Source organism: Diabrotica virgifera, chromosome 3 (genome assembly GCF_917563875.1).
Source record: "Diabrotica virgifera virgifera chromosome 3, PGI_DIABVI_V3a".
Classification (NCBI taxonomy): Eukaryota; Metazoa; Arthropoda; class Insecta; order Coleoptera; family Chrysomelidae; genus Diabrotica; species Diabrotica virgifera.
The window spans coordinates 120,595,181-120,615,600 of record NC_065445.1 but is presented as its reverse complement, the minus strand read 5'-3'; the positions used below and the strand labels follow the sequence as shown (position 1 = coordinate 120,615,600).

Sequence of the window (20,420 nt, the reverse complement as noted above, 5' to 3'; positions counted from 1 at the left end):
TATTTGTATATGGTTAAGTACGATTATGGATACTTGGTAATAATATGAAAATATATTTGTGATTTACATGTTTAGGTATATTTTGAACCATATTAAAAAAGAAGCCACATCTCGATAAAAGGTGCCTTCTCGAAAAAATACAAAGAGCCAAAAAAGTTTTAAAAACACTGTGTTTACCTGCTAATGGTACCGCAGTAATATTTTAATTAGAACGTACACAAACCTTTGAGGGGTTTAAAAGAACAAAACCCCCATAAAAATGTTCTGTAAACATATTAAAAAATAAGCCTCAACTCGGTAAAAACTGCCTTATCGAAAAAATACTAAGAGGCAAAAAAGTTTTAAGAATATTGAATTTAACTAATGGAACCACAATAATAATTTAATTGGGACGTACACAAAAGTTTGGGGGGGGGGGCGGTTTAAGGGAACAAAACCCCCATAAAATTTTTATGGGGTACACAAATTTCACTATAATTTTTCTTTAAGATGTTCCTGCCATAAATGCCCCATGTCCATTTTCAATAAAAAATCTCCAATAGTTTTCGATATATTCGAAAAAATCGATTTTCATTTTGTAACTTCAAAGGGCTGTAACTTTTTTTATGTGCATATTTGTACTAAGGTAAGTTAGATTCATTCGAACTATTTTTGGTCCCAGAATATGTGATTTACTTTATGACCTGAATTTTTGTTACACCCTGTATAATATCAATGATTAATAGCTGATACAACTATTTACCTACTGAATAGTAGATAGCTAAAAAACTAAGTTTTCAATCTAATAGCACATAAAACAACATCCAAAAATGCCTCCTACCAAAACTACATCCTACCAGACTGAAAACAATGGGAACCTTCTCTGTCAACACCTCCGAGGCTTCTACAATTTGCAAGCCATAACGGATGCTGAGACTAAGAGGGAATTTTACAATTTATAATTCACGTCCCATCTGCTCAGCGCGGTAAAGTTCCAACGATAATGGTTTCCTTCGTACTCCAATCAGAGTAAACATATAAATAAAAAATGAATAACCATTTTCAATTTCGTTGCAACACGAAACTACAGCCGCATCATTATTCGAGTTCAATCAGAGGGTGCAGCAAGCACCTCTACCGGTTTCGAAACTTATTAGTCTCTCATCAGGAGGCACATATCCTCGCTAGGGCATCCCTGCTATTTCGTTCGTTACAATCCGTGACTGCACGCCGGGGTTTGTCCTAGTTGGGTCAGAGAGAGCAGCATATGTGCCTCCTATGAGAGACTAATAAGTTTCGAAACCGGTATAGAGGTGCTTGCTGCACTCTCTGATTGAACTGGAATAATGATGCGGCTGTAGTTTCGTGTTGCAACGAAATTGAAAATAATTATTCATTTTTGAAGTAAATAGCTAGTTATGTAATTAGAAATTTACATTATGAAATCAGACATAGTGTGAGACAGGGATGCGTGTTGTCGCCAATTCTTTTAATGCCTACTTGGAAGAGATCTTGAAAAAGCTCTTGAGGGTGAAACCGCTCGAATAAAGGTAAATGGAGTGCCTATTAACAACATTAGATATGCGGATGACACCGTCATCATAGCCGAAAATATTGATCTTCTCAGAGGCTGGTGACCAGAATAGCGGAGTTTGGACAAGAATACGGTCTAACAATGAACACCAAGAGGACAAAGTTTATGAGAATTTCGAAAACTCAAAGAAATAACGAGAATCTCTGCTAAATGGATCCAATATCGAACGAGCCGACAAATATACATACCTTGGAACAATGATCAATTCCACTTACAGGAAATCAAAATCAGAATAGAAAAGACTAGAGTAAATTTTAACAAAATCAGAAAAGTGCTCTGCACAAGAGATTTGAAGTTGGAGCTAAGAGTTAGGTTGGCTAGGTGCAACGTTTTCTCGACTTTATTTTATGGAATGGAGGCTTGGACCTTGAATGCTGCGTCAATGAAAAAACTAAAATCATTCGAGCTGTAGGTGTACAGAAGAATTCTAAAAATATCATGGACAGAACGCAGAGCCGTGTGGTACATATTTTCAATATGATGCAAGTCATCGAAATGCCGCCCCTTAAATATTATTGAAACTTAACTTTTATTTTTATTAAAAAAACTAAACAAAATGAACGAAAACTTTTATTTTAAAAACAAAACATAATTTAAATTAAATGAAATATATTATATTAACAGTAAATTAAGTGGATAGGCGCAAAATTTGCTTGCAATGTTTTTTAAATGCATTCATTTTTTTTCGAATCGTGAGAAAACTAATTAGTATTTTGGAAAAATTTAATAATAAAAGATTACATTATTAGCGAGGGCCGAAAGTCCCTGAAAATATCTATAATGTTTATTTGAATAAGTTACAGGGTGAAAAAAAAAATAGAAAATTGAGTTTAATTTTTAATTTCACATATCTTATTCAAAAGAAACATTTTGTTTATTCTAAGGGACTTTCGGCCCTCGGTAATAATGTAATCTTTCAATCTGCCTTTAAATTTTTCAAAAATATTTATTAGTTTTTCAGGATTATACAAAAAGTGTAGTTCTAAAAGTTGTAAAAAAGTGAATGCATTTAAAAAGCATTGCAAGCAAAGTTTGCGCCTATGCTCTTAAGTAACATTTACAAAAATTATAATTTTACCCTTCTGACTTTAATTTTGGCTAACTCGTCAATCAGATTGGTGTAGTCTAGTAAGGATAGATAGGTGTAGCAGCTAGTGAGAACTCTATTGAAATAGCTAAATTTTTTAGTTTTGTTTGTTTTACGGAGCTTCGTAAATAGTTTTTAATTTTGAAAAATTTCTTTCCCCACTAGCTACCCATACAGAAAGTGTTAATAAAATTCTTAGTTTACAACTACATTTGGGTATAAATAAATTAGGTCATTTTGTCACAAATAGTTCAAAACCTCTAAAGCAGAGGTTCTCAACCTTTTTGAGTCATGTACCACAAAACACTTTTTATTTGGTACCACCCAACTGAGGTAATCTAATTAACTATAATAGTGGTGTTGGTTTTGGCTGTGTTTTTGCGTTTTGCGTACCACCGCAAATAATATGTACCACAGATTGAGAACCGCTCCTCTAAAGGTTTCATGGAGTATGGTATCATTTGAAATATATCACGCAATTCTTCTAGAAGATCATTATATCATCAGATTTTTTTCTTTTTCTATTGAAAATATTGAATGAGTAAGATTCATACAATGTTTTTCTAGTGTTTCATCGTCTATGTCCCCCAATTTAAAAATATCATATAAAAATTTTATTATGAGTTTCTAGAAACGAAAATCGATCAATCAAAGCATTAACGGCAATGTCTAAAATATAGATGAACAAAATTTTAAATTTAGCTTCATCTGTTAAGAGCTCGTCCACACATTTTTCCTAGTCAAATAAACGCTTTTTCTCCTGGCTCGAATTTCATTTTTAGCTGGAAATTCGGAAGTTATATCAAAATTTTCTGCAATTTCATTAAATCTTCATTTTTTCTATAGTTTTTGACAGCAGTTTTACACAATCTGACATTTTTTTTATTTTACTGATTATGCCGCCTGATGCGACTGCCTCGCCGCATCATAGCACGGCACGGCCCTGACAGAACACGTCACAAACATAGAGGTTTTGAGAAAGATGAATAAAGAAATGGAAATCTTAAATATGTACCATCTAAACAAGAAAATGGGAATATCGCCATTTTACATATTACACGTGGAGAAAGATAGGTACAACTTGCTCCCATTGATTATGCAGGGAGAGATTCAAGGAAAAAGAAGCATAGGGAGACGCAGAATATCGGGGCTACGCAACCTGTGAGATTGCTACAGATGTACATCAAATGAACTTTTCAGAGCAGTCGTCTCTAAAATCCAAATAGCTATGATGATTGCCGACCTTCGTAGCGGAGATGGCTCTTAAAGAAGAAGAAATAGTTATGTCAGTAGAATAAATGAACTAATATTGAACAAGCACAATAGTGGTGGCATGTACAATTTACAACCTGCCCAATCAATGGTAATAGGCATGTAAGATTAGAGGGGATGGATTACCGGGGATCTACTGTAGTTAACTTTATCAAGAACTTGTTTAAAGTTCACAAAATTATGGTATTCTCCTTTTCATGAACATTTTTCAGTGCGTCACAAATTATAGAAAAAAAGTTAAGTCCGTGATAATACACATTTATGACATTTATTCTAACGTGACATTTTAGTTAAATCTGACAGTTGTCAAATTTTATTTTCAATTTGGAATAAAACCAAATCAATTGTGTCTATTGCATTTATAAAATGGTATTTTCTTTCATTTGTATAGTCTTATAAATTGTACAGATTATATTGATAATATTATTATTTTATTTAATAAATAATTCTTTTTTGATTATGGCGCCATCTATCGACAACTAGAATAATCACCGAACTAGAATAATTACCAAAGTATTCAAAGACGTGCCTTTTTTTCTGTGACATACAATTTAATGCGTTAGAGAGAAATCGAAAAACTGTGACGCACTGAAAGATGATCATGAGAAAAAGAATATAGGTGTTTCACATGTCTAGTTTTCTACTTTTATTTCACAAAAAAGATTGGGTCAACAGTGGGTGAAATAAATCCAAACAGATTTTCAGATTTTCTCTATTTATTTGTAGCATATTATTGTATAACATTATCTTTTCAATATGACATTACCTGTCTAGGTTTGATTTCTTTTATGTGAATATATAATATATTTATATTTTATCATGCACATAATAATGTATGTAACTGACATATTACAATAATAATAAAGCATAAATAAAAGAAAAAGAATATAATCTCTTTTTACAAATATTGGCCACCAATACGTTTTAAAATGTTTAACAATAATTTATTTTGCATTTAACTCTGCCTTGATGTCTGCCAATTCTTTGATAAGTTGATCCACTTGTTCCAAATTTGCTTCAAATGAAAGACAAGTAGTTTTTATCTCTCCAGTACAGAGTTCAATACCATTTAAGTCAATCTGAAGATAAGGTTCTTTTATCACAGTTAAATCTGAGGACCCTAATATCCATTTCAACTTCCAGTCTATATTTTCTATTAAGTTATGTCCATTTTTTAGAATATAAGACTTAGCTAAATGCTGAAATATATCTTTTTTTCTTATACCATAGCAACTCTTTAAAGCTTCATGAATGTTTTCTTCCAAATTTTGAGAATTTAGCTGGAATTTATTTTCTATCACACATTGTTTGTAGAATGATTGAACACATCGTTTTGTCTTCTCAAAGTCATCTTTAGTCCATTCTATAGGTCCACTGTTATAATTATCAAAACTTATGTCACGTTTTCTTATCAAATCATCTATGCATTCATGTAAAAACTGGAACAAAAATGATATAAGTAATGTATTTATTTTTAAACATTAATTACTCTGAAGCAGTCATCATGACCAATGTGTAGTTTAAATTTTTCTAATTCTGTATCACTAAATTATTAGTCGCTGAATACTTTAATTATTTCATTTTAACCCTTAGTCTACCACCATATTTAGATTTTTTTGACAGTTACTTCTTAACAGTCCTTTTAAGTCTGCGTTATTTTTTCAGTCATAACTTTTTAATAAGCTAAAAGAGTTGTTTTTTCCCAACGATCCTTTAGCTTTAGAGTACCTACAAATTTTATTGTGTATTAAATACCAAATAGTTTGAATTACATTTAAAGTATTAAATATCAGCTGATAACTAATAAATGATATTTAAAAAACATTCTCATATTTATTTCAATGCTTGGTATATAAGGGTACCAGAATTTAGTAGTCCTCAGAAATACTATGAGGTGATTAAGGGTTAAAATCAAGAGTGTCATAATGTCTACAACATAGTAGTGAAATAATTTACATTGTTATTTTGGTTAAAAATACAGTGCCGAGCATAAAATTAGTCACCCCATAATTTGAATTTATTTTAGAAATTATTCTCTTTTAATTATTTTCGGTTGTAACATAAGTGTTTGAGATAAAACGGGCCCCTTACATTAATTCCTAAAAACCATTATCAGCATAGTTTTTGTTTCTGTGGTTTTAATGTTAATTGTAAATTGTTTCTATATTGTTGTCACTGTCAGTGTATTGCAATGAGTATAATAAGTTATGTTGTGGCGGTGTTAGAAGAGCTCCAAACTTCAAGAAGTATTGATGTCTTTTGAGTGTGTACAAAGAGTATAGCAACGGTAAGAAAATACCAGTTGGCTTACTTGAAGATCTGGTTCAGGTCGATGATGAAGAATTATAACAGCTAGAGACAACAAATTTGTTGTTTCAACTGCTTTTAGAAAACAAACAGTTATGGCAGTTTCCCTTTGAATTTATTGCCAAGAAGTGAGATATATACATAAACCCAAGTAAATGTACAGTTATAAGGCGACTTCATACTGCTAGTTTATTTCATGGCTTGGACAATACAGGATTTGATCAGTGTATTGTTTTCTGAAGAATTGAGATTCTGTCTTATAGGCTCAGACAAAAGTGTAAAAGTATAGCAATGTCCAGGCGAGAGATATGCTTAATCATGTGTTGTCAAACGATTTCCATTTAGTGGAGGGATGATTATGGCATGGGGAGGCATAGCATTTGACGCTGACACAGAGTTAATCTTTATCAAAATTGGGACATTGACTATGCAAAGATTCCTGACACAGGTTTGAGCAGACCATATTTTACTGTTAATGGTTATTCTTGGAGACGTTATATCTAAAATTAATAAAGCACGGCATCACACTACTCACATAGTTACTGATGATCTTGAGAAGGTTCAAATCATCATCATCATCAATGGCGTTACAGCTCTTTATGAGCCAAAGCCTTCTTCAGAACAATCCTCCATTCGCCCCTGTCTCTGGCAACTCTTCTCCATGCTCTAATTCCAATAGATTTTAAATCAGTTTCTATGTTGGCTTGATATCTAAGTCTCGGTCTTCCTCGTTGTCCTATCGGCCCTCTTTGGTCAAAAACTTTTCTGATTATGGCATTTTCCTCTCGCCTGATTACATGACCTATCCATCTAAGGCGTGCTACCTTAATGAATTGTACGTCAGGTTCTCCAAAATTTCTATACAACTCAAAGTTGTAACGCCTGCGCCACAAACCTTGTTCTTTTATGCCACCATATATTCGTCTTAAAATTTTTCCTCAAAATGTTTGAGCAGTTCTTGGTCATTCTGAGTAAGTGACATAGTTTCTGAGCCATATGTTAGCACTGGTCTTATTAGTGTTTTGTAGACAGTCAATTTAATTTTTCTAGGTATTTTTGAGGCCATCTGTCTTCTTAAGCCATAGTAGCACTTATTGGCGAGCACTATTCTTCTTTTAATTTCTTCACTGACATTGTTATCTTTAGTTAGCAGCGAGCCTAAGTATATGAAGGTGTCGACACCTTCCAGTTCTAGGTCGTCAATTATTATTCTTGTAGGTGTCGGGTTGCTTGACCTAGTGCAACACATATATTTGGTCTTTTGAACATTTATATTTAGCCCCATTCTCTGTGCAGATGCTTTTAACGGCCGAAATGCTTCAGCCAGACATTCTTTAGATCTACCTATGATATCTATATCATCTGCATATCTGACAATTTGTACTGATTTGTTAAAGATAGTACCATTCGTATTAATTTGGGACTCTCGAATTATTTTTTCTAATGCCAGGTTAAATAAGAGACACAATAGTCCATCACCCTGTCTTAGTCCATTTTTGCAATCGAAGGGTCTTGAGAAATTGTTCTGGATCTTTACCACACTCTCTGCTCCTGTGAGCGTAAGTTCAGTTAATTGGACAAGATGAAGCGGTATTTTAAATTCTACCATAGCAAGTAGAAGTTTACCTCTATTAACCGAGTCGTATGCAGCTTTGAAGTCCACGAATATGTGGTGGGTGTCAACGCCGAACTCTAGGGTTTTTTCAAGGATCTGCCTCACTGTAAATATCTGGGTTCAAATCAGCCCCCAGAAATTCGAGAGAGCTTCGCTACATATTGGTGTAGAAATGGAATAATCTTTAGGATTATGTGATCCAAAATCTGATACAAAGTATGCCCATAGTTTGCAAGCTGTTATCCCCGCCAGAGGAGGGAACACTCACTATTGAAGTTCTTAAAATATATTTTGTTTCAAGAAAATTCACATCACATTAAAATGGTCCATTTTAAATAGTGAGTATATCAAAGAAATATTGTTCATTTTGATTACTTTAAATAAACTTTGAAGGGCAAACCATTAGTAAATAGGTACAGGGTGACCCTAATTTTATGCTCAGCAGTGCAGTTAAACATAAAGCAGGTTCTTAAGACATAATTTTTGTTCAGCTATCCATTTTCTGGGACATAAATTAAGTGGTAAAAACTAAACCAAAACTGGAAATAAGTAAACAGTATGACATCATTTATATTAATAACATAATAACAAAGCAAACATGCTAATAATTCTGAAGTATGTATGGAAGACTTTATTTTATGAAAAAGCCCATCAATTTAAATTAATGGTTCACGACAATGCATGGGACATTTTAATAAAGAAAAATGAAATTTAAAGGCTTTATATCACCCAACAGAACACAAAAACATGGCAGTCTGTAATTTTTATTATAAGAAAACCAATTATTTATATTGATAGAAAGTTTAGTATTTTACCTTCTTAATATCATCCGGATTTGATATTTTCAAAAGAGGATGAAGACCAGATTCAACCATTACAATTTAAAAAAATCAACAAAAATATTATTTTTTATCTTTTTTTGGATCCGAAATCGAAATCATAACCTCTACATTTAGTCATTTTCATTTAGTCTTCTTCTTAAAAAATACACATTTGACATTCAATTCATCACGTCAGAACAAGCATTAAATTTGGGTAATGGATGACAAACCAAAATAGTAAAAGATAATGCGGAAATGACGTCACATTTTACCTCGGTTGGTGAAACTGATTAATGACGGCGACGCTCAAATAAATCGTCTTTTGTGTTGTGTTTTCCGTTTGCTTTTGCTTGCTTTCTTTGCGTCGACGTCCATCTTGAATCTCAACAAAAGTTAAACGCGTGTTGTATGAGAAATAATTGTAATTTTTAAATAGTATAAAGTATAATCGTAAGTAGAACTGTTCATTAATATTCTGTGAGTAATCTAAATGCTGTAATTTGTACTGTCTTTTTATAAAATCAATTTGAAGATAGCGTTGAGGCGTGATTTGGTTACTTGCACAAGCGGTACATACCGGCATTTTAAAAAACGAGTTTTATGTTAAATTTTAGCTGTATATCAATTAAATGCTTTTAATTAAAGAATAATATGGTTATTTCTCTGTTAAACATTTTGGAAATTTTCGTAAATTGTTTCTATTTTAGAAATGACCACATTTCCAAAGCAACCCTATTATCATTCATCTAGGTACATTGTTGGACAGCACTCTCAACTTTTTTTATAGACCTTTTCGATATTTTTCACATTGTACATTTTAAAACTGCTTCTAATGATTACTTCGCCGCTCATACATTTCATAAATTTGTGTTTGATCGAATTTCATTCCCTTTTTCTCAAATACATTTCTTGTCTTTTTGTGTACATATTTATTTGTTTTGGATAATTTTTACCCATAGGTTTTATTTCCAGGTTCATTTTTTCATTTTACTGAACCATTGCTGAACATTTTTCTTAAATTGTAGGACTTCCTCTGTTTCTTACTATCCATCATTTGTATATTATGTATTTCCAATAATTACATTATTCGTCTACTCTTTTTGCTCCTTTAACCCTCGAGTAGAGGGTGAGGCCTGTCAAGCCTGACCCGTGGGTGAGGGTTAAATTTACCATTATTTACCAAATTTAAAAGCCTTAGTGGCTCACTTGTGGTAAAGTACAATTTTCATTGGCCTTTAACCAGTCCAACTATCTAAGAGAGACATTAATATTCAGCTGAGCGAGGTCCTATTGTCTGAGTTGTGAAATTCCATAAACAAGGGATCTACCTGTTCTATGAAGTGAAGCTATGAGATGCTAAGTGACCTAACCCACAATTTTATCAAAACGCTTTTATTACATTAAAGTTATCTCTTATGTACTAAATAAGGAATAACCTTATACAGTGATGAGCGTGCTAATAACCAGCAGAATAACGTAAAGATTAACGAAACCACATTAAGTTATGAGATAAGAAATAAAACTAGTGGAGGTGGGAGATTTAGCTATAAAAACCTATAAATTTACATTCTACTTATTGTTTCCGTATATACAAGACTAGACCTTTAGACGTATCAGACAAGTTTGGCAACTGCCACTGTGACATTGACAGTTTTAGTTGACATACTCCTTCTGATACCTTAAGGGCCGGTTGTTCGAAGGCTAATCAACAATGATCATTATCAAATATTTAATTACTGTCACCAACTGTCAATGTCAACTTTGTTTGGGTTGCTGAAAACATAATTGATTACAATTATGAGACTAGTTAATCAATTAACATAACAATTATTAACATAATTGATTAATAAATCTCATAATTGTAAACAATTATGTTTTCAGCAACCCAAACAAAGTTGACATTGACAGTTTCATGACAGTAATTAAATATTTGATAATGATCATTTTTGATTAGCGTTCGAACAACCGGCCCTAGGTGGAACACAATAAATAGGATGTAAGTTTATAGGTTTTTATCGCTAAATCTCCCACCTCCACTAGGTTCATTTCTTTTTACCTCACAACTTAATATGTTTTTCATCTTTTACGTTATTTTGCCGGTTATTAGCACGCCCATCACTTTATTGGGACCGTGCAAGTTTGGAAATGCGACACCTTGTTTCATAGCTCAGCAACTTTTTTCGCACTTTTAATTATATTGGCCAATCATATTGGTCCCGGTTGTTGGATAATTGTCAAGGCTGTAGCCCAAAAAAAAATTATAAGAAGAAAAAGTAAGATTTACCTTAAGTTATTAAAAGGTAAACAATTGTATGTAGTAAATAAAATTAATTATTAAAATGCAGTACCTACTGCAAGCAAAATACAATTAAATATAATACTTTTATATAGGGTGTCCCAAAAGTAGTGGAACGGTCGAATATTCCGCGAACTAAACATCGGATCGAAAAACTGAAAAATACGTGTTCAATCATTTTCAAAAATCTATCCAATGACACCAAACACCAACCCCTACTACACCCCCTGGAGGTGGGGTGGGGGTAACTTTAAAATCTCAAATGGAAACCCCTAGTTTTTCTTGCCGATTTGGATTCGTTACGTAAAAGTAGACAACTTTTATCCAAGACATTTTTTCGATCTGTGGATAGATGGCGCTACAATTGGAAAAAACGATTTATCCTGATATTATAGGTAAATTATAGAAACGGTCTAATATCTCGAGAAATACACTTCCAAATGAGAAACCAAAAAACAGGTTTTTAATATTTTTCGAAAACCTATCGATAAGCACCAAACATGACCTTCTAACCCACCCCCTGGAGATGGGGTGGGGGGTAAATTTAAAATCTTAAATAGCAACCCCCACTTTTTATTACAGATTCGAATTCGTTATGAAAAATTAAATAACATTTAGTCGAAACATTTTTTAAAATTGCTGATAGATGGCGCTAATAAATTGTGTTTTTCCAATTAAAGCGCCATCTATCAAAAATTATAAAAAATGTTTCGAATAAATGTTGCTTAATTTTTCATGACGAATCCGAATCTGTAATAAAAAGTGGAGGTTGCTATTTAAGATTTTAAAGTTACCCCCCACCCCACCTCTAGGGGGTGGGTTGGAGGGTCATGTTTAGTGTTATTCGATAGGTTTTCGAACCGTATTAAAAACCTTTTTTTTTGGTTTCTCATTTGGAAGTGTATTTCTCGAGATATTAGACTGTTTCTATAATTTACCTATGGTATCAGGATAAATCGTTTTTCCCAATTGTAGCGCCATCTATCCACAGTTCGAAAAAATGTCTTGAATAAAAGTTACTTACTTTTATGTAACCAATCCAAATCTGCAAGAAAAACTAGGGGTTTTCATTTGAGATTTTAAAGTTACCCCCCACCCCACCGCCAGGGGGTGTAGTGGGGGTTAGTGTTTGGTGTCATTGGATAGATTTTTGAAAATGATTGAACACGTATTTTTCAGTTTTTCGATCCGATGTTTAGTTCACGAAATATGCGACCGTTTCACTACTTTTGGGACACTCTGTATAATAATTGCGTATTACAGTAGAACACCGATTATCCGTGCTCCTCAGGACCAGACGTGGCACAGATAATTGAAAAGCATGGTATTTCCTATATATAATTAATTCATATGTATGTATATGTTACGAGCAATGCCCGAAATCGTACAATTCTAGCATTGCACAGAAAATACTGTCCACTTCTAGCATTGTACCCCTAAACTGTACAATGTCCGAAATAGACATGATCATCGGACTTTGTATAAGAGAATTCTGTACAATGTTCGAATTAGTCAAAGTTTGAGAGAAAATGACAAATATCGATTTATATCGATTTTTTAAGATTATTCCCTATTTGTTTTTTGTTTTTAAAAGGCAAATGAATGAGAAATGAGAATGAGGTTATAATAACTGATATTTTAATCAGAGTATCAGAGTTTATTTTTTTTAGTTTCTTCTTTTTACTTCTGGATTTGCGGATTAAATTATTCTTTATTTTTTTATTATTATTAAGTTATTTAAGTTATTTTATTATTAAGTTATTTAGGTTATTTTATTATTAAGTTATTTAAGTTATTTTATTATTAAGTTATTCTTATTATTATTCTTTAAATAATCTACCAATTTAAAATGACCCTGGAAGATATTTTCAATTTGAAAGTGAATGAGCTGGGTGGTAATATAAATAGTTTCCGAATTAAAACAGAAACTGATTATAAAAAACTTATTAGTGAAGTTTTGGAAGCAAAGAACAGAAAAACCAAAACTTCATCAGATTATCGACGAATTAAGAGGTACGACATTTTAAAAGTAGGAGATACATTAAAGTTGATTGTATTGTCGAAGCGAAGATCGGTGGAATATGCGCATTTTATCAATGAAATTCGATATTTTTAAGATATTCCAGAAGCCGCTATAGATAAAATGTTTTAACAACGTATTAATCATTCATAATTACTCAACGGATATTAGTACAGTTAAAATAATTAAGACGATAACCGGACAACATTGATTTAATGAGTAAAATTTAGTTTTTTTTATTTTAATGACAAAAAAAGCAAGCCCATTAGCAGAACCCAATTAAAAATTATTTTGCACGTCATATTTGAAACATTTTTTTTTTTTTTTTTTTTTATTCCATTTATTAAAATACGTAATAACAATATACAAAAAAAAAAAATACATTAAAAAACCAAGAGCCGTAGCTATGCTGGTTTTGTGGTAACATAATAAACATAAATATAATGGTAACAGATTACATAACATAAAACTTTTTAGACTACTTTACACTGAAGGTTAAGTTTTCCTATATAGATTCATTAAAGAAATTGTATTAAAGTAAATGATTAAATTATTATTTATTATTAAATTGTTATAGAATTTTATTCAATTAAAGCTATCTGTTGTAGTAGTTAGTAAGAAGTAACTCTTTTAATTCAGTTTTAAATCTTTCTAGCCTGCAGTCTTTGATCTTTGTGGGTAACTTATTATACAAAATCAGACCACTTGAGTATATACTTCTTTGTGCACCAGTAGTTCGCATTCTTACGGTTTGAAAACTACCTCCCTGTCTGGTATTATGGTCATGCACATCTTCTATACGTCTTAGAGTAATATTTGTAAGTGTTTGAGAAAGCTTAATTTGATGAATGAATATACAAACTTGTAAAATGTATAGCGACTCAATGTTTAGAATTCCTCTCTGATAGTACAGGTCGTCAGTTGGATGAAGTCTTGACAGTTGAAATATATATTTCACAGCCTTGTTCTGTAACACCATGAGAGGATGTAGCTGTTTTTGATTTGTATTACCCCAAACAATAGTTAGATATGACAAATGTGAATTTATTAAAGAGTGATAGATCATTTTACGCTGTGGGATACTTATAAATTTAGCAATTCTTCCAAGCATACCCACTGCTGGAGCTATTTTTTGACACGTGTTCAATATATGCTGTTCCCATGTTAGTCGATTATCTATGTGTAAGCCAAGGTATTTGGTAACATTTTTTTTAACGAATTTGAATTTTCCAAAATTTAACTGTAGCTCTCTGTGTTCTTCAATATTTGAAATTATTGTGTAACTACATTTATTCATATTGAGTGAGAGCTTGTGGTATCTGAGCCAGTCATCTATATCTGTCAGATCTTTTTCTACAACATATTCTAGCTTTTTGGGATCTTTGTCAGCATACAAGAGTCCCGTATCATCAGCATATAAAAATAGCGTTGATTTTAAAGGCAGATTGGAGATGGAGTTTATATAAATAAGGAACAATGTTGGTCCCAATATAGACCCTTGAGGAACTCCACATGTGATGTCTTCTGCTGTACTAAGTACATTATTACAGAGCACTTTTTGTATTCTGCCAGTCAAATAATCCCTGAGCCATACTAAGGACATACCAGTTATACCATATTGTTCAAGCACTGAGATAAGTAACTCATGGTTAACTGTATCAAAAGCTTTTTGTAAATCTAGTGATACAAATACACAGCTTAATCCTTTGTCTAAGTTACTATATATATCTGTAATCAAATCGGTAGCTGCTGACACTGTGCTGGAATTATGTCTGAAACCATATTGTCGATTAAACCAGGCACCAGTTGTATTCAAGAAGTTTACGATTTGAAGATTTACACATGATTCTAATATCTTTGACATAGCTGTTAAGAGAGATATTGGCCGATAACTTCCTGGCTGTTTTGAGTCTCCTCCCTTATAAAGTGGTATCACTATTGCCATTTTCATAGAGCTCGGGATTGTTCCAGTGACAAGAGAAAGGTTAACTAATTTAGTTATAATCGGTAGAAGCTCCTCTTCAAACTCCCTGATAATATCAACACCAAAGCCATCCCAGCCAGGAGATTTGCCTTTTTTTAGTTTTCTTACAACCTCTTGAACATTAATTTCTAAGACTTGTTGCCATTCAAATATATATTCTTTTGGTGATACATTTATTGGAGTGCTTGTTGAAGGTGTTATGTTTTTTGACAGAGATTTTCCTACTTGTGAAAAATATTTGTTTAATTGGTTTGATAGCTCCTCAGATTTATTATATATCGAGTTCTGATAGTGTAGTTCATTAGGAATTAGACTACCTGTAGTACATTATTTGGTTGAAAAATCTCATTTTTGTTGGCAAAAAAAAAATATTAATTTGTTTGGACTAAATTAACGTTGTGCTTATCTTAAAAAGGATATGTTAGTATCAACATTTGCACAGTGTTGCCAAACTGAATTTTGTTATTTTGGGTGTAAATTTTTTCCACGGATCTCCGAGGGTACTATACCTATGTGCAAAACAGACAATAACATTAAGTATTTTGTATGTGATTCCGAACTGTATAATATAATACACTGTGCTCACATACAGACAGGTCATGGTGGCATTCATAAATTAGAACACAATTTAAAAGAAAAATATGCCAACATAACCAGGGATGTCATCAAAATTTTTCTTGAAAACTGTGAGGTATGTGTAAAAAAGGAAACACTTCCAAAGAAAGGTGTCGTAGTAAAGCCTATGGTGTTTAAGGAAGTTAATGAGCGTGGACAAGTTGATTTGATAGACTTTTAAACATGTCCAAGTGGGGAATATAAATTTATATTAAATTATCAGGATCACCTGAGTAAATTTGTTAGTCTGCGCCCTCTCAAAACAAAAACTGCAGTAGAGGTGGCTAAACATTTAATAAATATATTTTGTATTTTTGGAGCACCTTCTGTCCTCCAGAGTGATAATGGGCGCGAGTTTGTTAACAGTGTCATAGAGGAATTAAAAATTATGTGGCCACAATTAAAAATAGTCCATGGCAAGCCTCGACATTCCCAAAGCCAGGGAAGTGTAGAGAGAGCCAATAGGGATGTGCAAGAGATGGTTGTTGCATGGATGGAAGATAACAATACCAACAAGTGGGATGAGGGTTTATGTTTTTGCCAATTTCAAAAAAACAACAGTTTCCATCTTGGCATTAAGCAAAGTCCCTTTGAGGTGATGTTTGGTAGGAAGCCCAAGTTAGGACTTGCATCTGGTAACCTGCCAGCAGCTATTAATGTCACCACCGAGGAAGAATTAGAGCAGGTAATCAATTCAATGAATTTTGTAGAAAGTGGTGGGTATGAAACACTTTCTGAAGTGATTTTAGATGAAGATATAGAAAGTGCCATTGTTGAAGATCCATCACCAGACATAGAATTCATTGACTTGTGTCCTATACCTATACCTGATATAGAAATAAAAAGGCAAGAAGAACCAGAGTCTATGTCAACACCAGAGTCTACATTAACACCAGAGTCTACGTCAACACCAGAGTCTATGTCAACACCAGAGTCTATGTCAACATCAGAGTCTACATCAACACCAGAGTCTCAACCAAATGTTGAAGTAGAAATTTCGGCCATAAAAAATAATATTGCAAAAAACAAACATCTGGCAGTTATTTCTTTAGAAAATCAGGCAAAAAAGATGAAAGCAAATACAGAAAAAAAATTTCCACATTGATGAAGGCTCTACAGTGATTGTACCAGTGCCTTCTTTAGATAGGGGGAAAGGGGACCATAAAAATATCCTAGGTGTTGTCATGGACAATACTGATGGATTTTATAAAGTAGGAACTTCAACTGGTATCCTGCCACAATTATTTTCAAGAAACCAAATTGCTCCTTGCAAGGCAACATTTATGTCCAGTAGTGATGTTCCAAATACTGAATTATCTTTAAGGACTATAGTCAAGAAACAATCAAGGTTTGGTGGTCAAGGATTTATTAAATGCAATTGCAAAAAGAAATGTGCAGATGGAAAATGTCATTGCCGCAAAAATGGACTTATATGTAACTCGAAATGCCATTCTTCACTTGATTGTTTAAATAAATAAAATAAAATGTAAGAGTTTTTTTATATTACATTTTAAATTAATAGGATGATGTCACATAACTACACCTTATTTGTAAGATCATAAATACAGTCTGTCTAATACTTACTGTTGCACATCATTATCTATGTCAGAGATCTAAGTTGACATAGTTGCCAAAGTATAAAAAAATCCTGAATCCATTTTAAATCAAATAGATCACATAATTAATGCAAAAGTGGATACAATAAAGCAAATTAATATTCAATGTAAATAAATAAAAACATTAGAAATAGACAATAAGAATTAAGTTATAATTTTACGTTAAAGTAAATAATAAAAACCATAAATATAATAAAACAAAATACTTACAGTAGAGAATAAAAACGTGCAACAGTAGATGGAGTATATATAATTATTGTATAAAATTTACACATTATAAGTGGTATTAGAAATAAGGCATCTGTATAGAATTCAATTTTATGTTATTTTGTTAGGCATATATGCTCCATAACCAATATGATTCAATTTGTTTTTGATTTCGAACCATTAGTAAGTGGAACAAAGAAGTTGTTATTAAGATTATAATTTTGCCATGTCTTTAGTTAATTTATTTCATACTACATATATTTTTATTTCAGTTTTGCATCGAAAATATATTCAATAATATAGTACTATACCCTATTCCACGAACATACGCCTGTTTTGGATTACTTCGACAACAAATATCAACAAATATTTTACTGTGCAAAATAAGAAGAACGAAAGTAAATTGCAAATTACATTGTTGTTTATTGGAATAATTATTAGCGCCATTTACTTTCTTACTTCTTATGTTGCACAGTAAAATATTCGTTGTCGAAGTAATCCAAAACAGGCGTACGTTCGTGGAATGGCCCATAGAGCATTTATGGGATAACTTTTGTGTTAGTTTCACTAATATCCTAATTTTTACTGAATCCTTACATAACCTTCAGTAGCTAGCAGCTAGCATTCACCAGTATACTATTTCATTGGTACACACTTTATATCACCCTAAAAAATATACTCACAATATACTTTTTCTTTTTGATGAATATCTTTTATAAGATGTTTATGTTTATAAGATTAAATATCATATCAGAATTTTCGTGAATATAATATAATTTTAATTTGCATATTTCATGTTTTTTCTTCCCATTATATAATAATAAGATACTAGCACAAGAAAATGATTTAAAGCAGTTCTGGGAATGAGTTGTTGAAAACTTGTTAAATATAGAGTCTGGTACAGCAGCAACAGTACATAATATAGATACTATCATGGCAATGGTACTTGAAATTAGAAGGGAAAAACAAAGAGCAGAAACAACTAGATAATATCTTTGGATATCATCTAACTAAGGTATTCGATGAAAGTGAAATAAATTAGCTCTGAGTTGTTCAATAAAACCATGGAAACAGGACAAATGCCAAATCAGTGGAGAAACAGCAAATTAAATCCAGTTTACAAAAATAAAGGAGACACTTAAAAATGTACAAACTATAAAATCATAAAGTTCATCCTGTCATAATATGAAAATTTGGGAACTAGTAATTGATATAGATATGTAACATTTTATTGGCAACACAACACATTTCCATACAAAATTAATACTCACAAATATAACCTACTGCTATCTCGCATCAACCCCAGCTTTTTAATAGCAAGTGTGGTCTGGTAACACATTATTTCAAAGGTAACTTGTTTCTCTACACAGCATACTATTTTTTTTATAATATATGAAATAACTTTTATGAGATTATTTTAATAGTTTATTTTTTGAATATTAGTAATAACAAAAAAATATAAAATTTCAACAAATTAACAATAAAATGTTCAAAATGGCCTCCATATAATGATACAATCTACATTTAAAGCCTCTTCGTACATTGAACAAACCTCAGGTATCTGTATTGGGCATTATTTTGCAGTACTGGAAGATGTGCATCTTCTTCACTTGCCATCTCCACGACAGATGTTGGCAATCATCATGGCTATTCTGATCTTAGATGCTGCTCTGAATAGTTTGGTTGATGTGCATCCGCAAGATCTGCATAAGAGCGGTATATACTTTTGATTTAAGGTGTACCCTCAAAACTAAGTTCAAAGGCAAAATATCCGATGATCTGGTCAGCTAATCTATTGGGCCCGTCCAAAGCCCTGTTTACCGTCACTCCAATAACGACAATTATGCATATTAATTTCACCATTAAACATAAATGTATACTGTTTGGAAAAATACTTATTGTATAATTGATATGGGTTGATATTTTTATGATTTCACTAGCTAAAGATCAGGGCCGGGATTACGTACACTCGATATGCATCGTATCCGCCATGTTTTCCCATAAGGCGCTACAGTAAAACATGGCGGATACGATGCGTATCGAGTGTACGTAATCCGGGCCCAGGATTATCTTCCTTGAATCAATGAAGTAAATATCATTTTGTAAAGATGAAATTTATGGGATTTTATAACTCGATGAACACTAGATGCTGATTCATGTGATAGGTAACGGATACACTGATACATTGTCAATTTGTACATAACCAAATACCTCCACTTCAACTGCTTCATTTCATTGCACACTGCTTCATTCTACTTTGTATTTTCTAATGTTGCCCATTGGCTTTGTATCTAATTTTTTTAAATTACCACACATATCTCTTGAAAATTTGAAATGTTTCACTCACATCTTTCTTGTAGAATAATTTCTTCAACATATTTTTTAACCATGTTTGCCCCTCACTATTAAAACTATGGATGTATAAGTCCAACAAGAGATTTATCTGGGATTGGGTTCTACGTTCTACTTCTACATTGGTTCTACCTTTAGATGGTATAGGTAAACAATGATAAATATTTATTGTTGTGAAAGATGGAGGTAGGAGAACCAATTTCTGTAGTCGGACTATTATTTATATTTTATTTGGACACAGCAGATCACATTAAACACACGATTCGAAAAAGAACAACTCAACAATAATAATAATACATGACATAAATAGAATTCAAATAATAAAAAGTAAAAATATCAAATATAAATAAATAATTAACCAATGACAGTAATGTTCGATTTTTGATTTGGTGTCGCTTGTCAATAATAATCGATTCGAATCGATGAATGTTTCGATAATCATTTCTAACTTCGATTATTTCGGACATTGTACAGTTTGGGGGTACAATGCTAGAAGTGGACAATATTTTCCATACAATGCTAGGATTGTCCAATATCGGGCTTTGCTCGTAACATATATAAATACCTGTACCTGCTATTGGGACCGTGCAAGTTCGGCAAAGCGACCCCTATTTCTACGCTCTATACTAAAATTCGCACTTTTAATTATATTGGC

The 20,420-nt window shown here is 32.3% G+C and overlaps 2 protein-coding genes across 7 annotated transcripts in view; one reads left to right on the top strand and one right to left on the bottom strand.

Moving 5' to 3' along the window:
- Positions 1-4,630: 4,630 nt before the first annotated feature.
- LOC114343575 (uncharacterized) lies at positions 4,631-8,844 on the bottom strand. Its single transcript, XM_028294416.1, has 2 exons — positions 8,670-8,844; positions 4,631-5,371 (listed from the first exon to the last, which is right to left on the bottom strand). Exons 1-2 carry the CDS (start codon positions 8,727-8,729, stop codon positions 4,877-4,879), a joined length of 555 nt encoding a protein of 184 aa, XP_028150217.1. The 5' UTR covers positions 8,730-8,844; the 3' UTR covers positions 4,631-4,876.
- Positions 8,845-8,959: 115 nt separating this feature from the next.
- The window catches only part of LOC114343578 (uncharacterized), a 51,311-nt gene continuing 39,850 nt past the window's right edge, over positions 8,960-20,420 (top strand). For all 6 annotated transcript variants that reach the window (XR_007696781.1, XR_007696779.1, XR_007696780.1 and 3 more), the window contains exon 1: positions 8,960-9,125. The gene's annotated coding sequence lies outside the window, so the exon portion shown is untranslated. The remainder of the gene's footprint in view (positions 9,126-20,420) is intronic.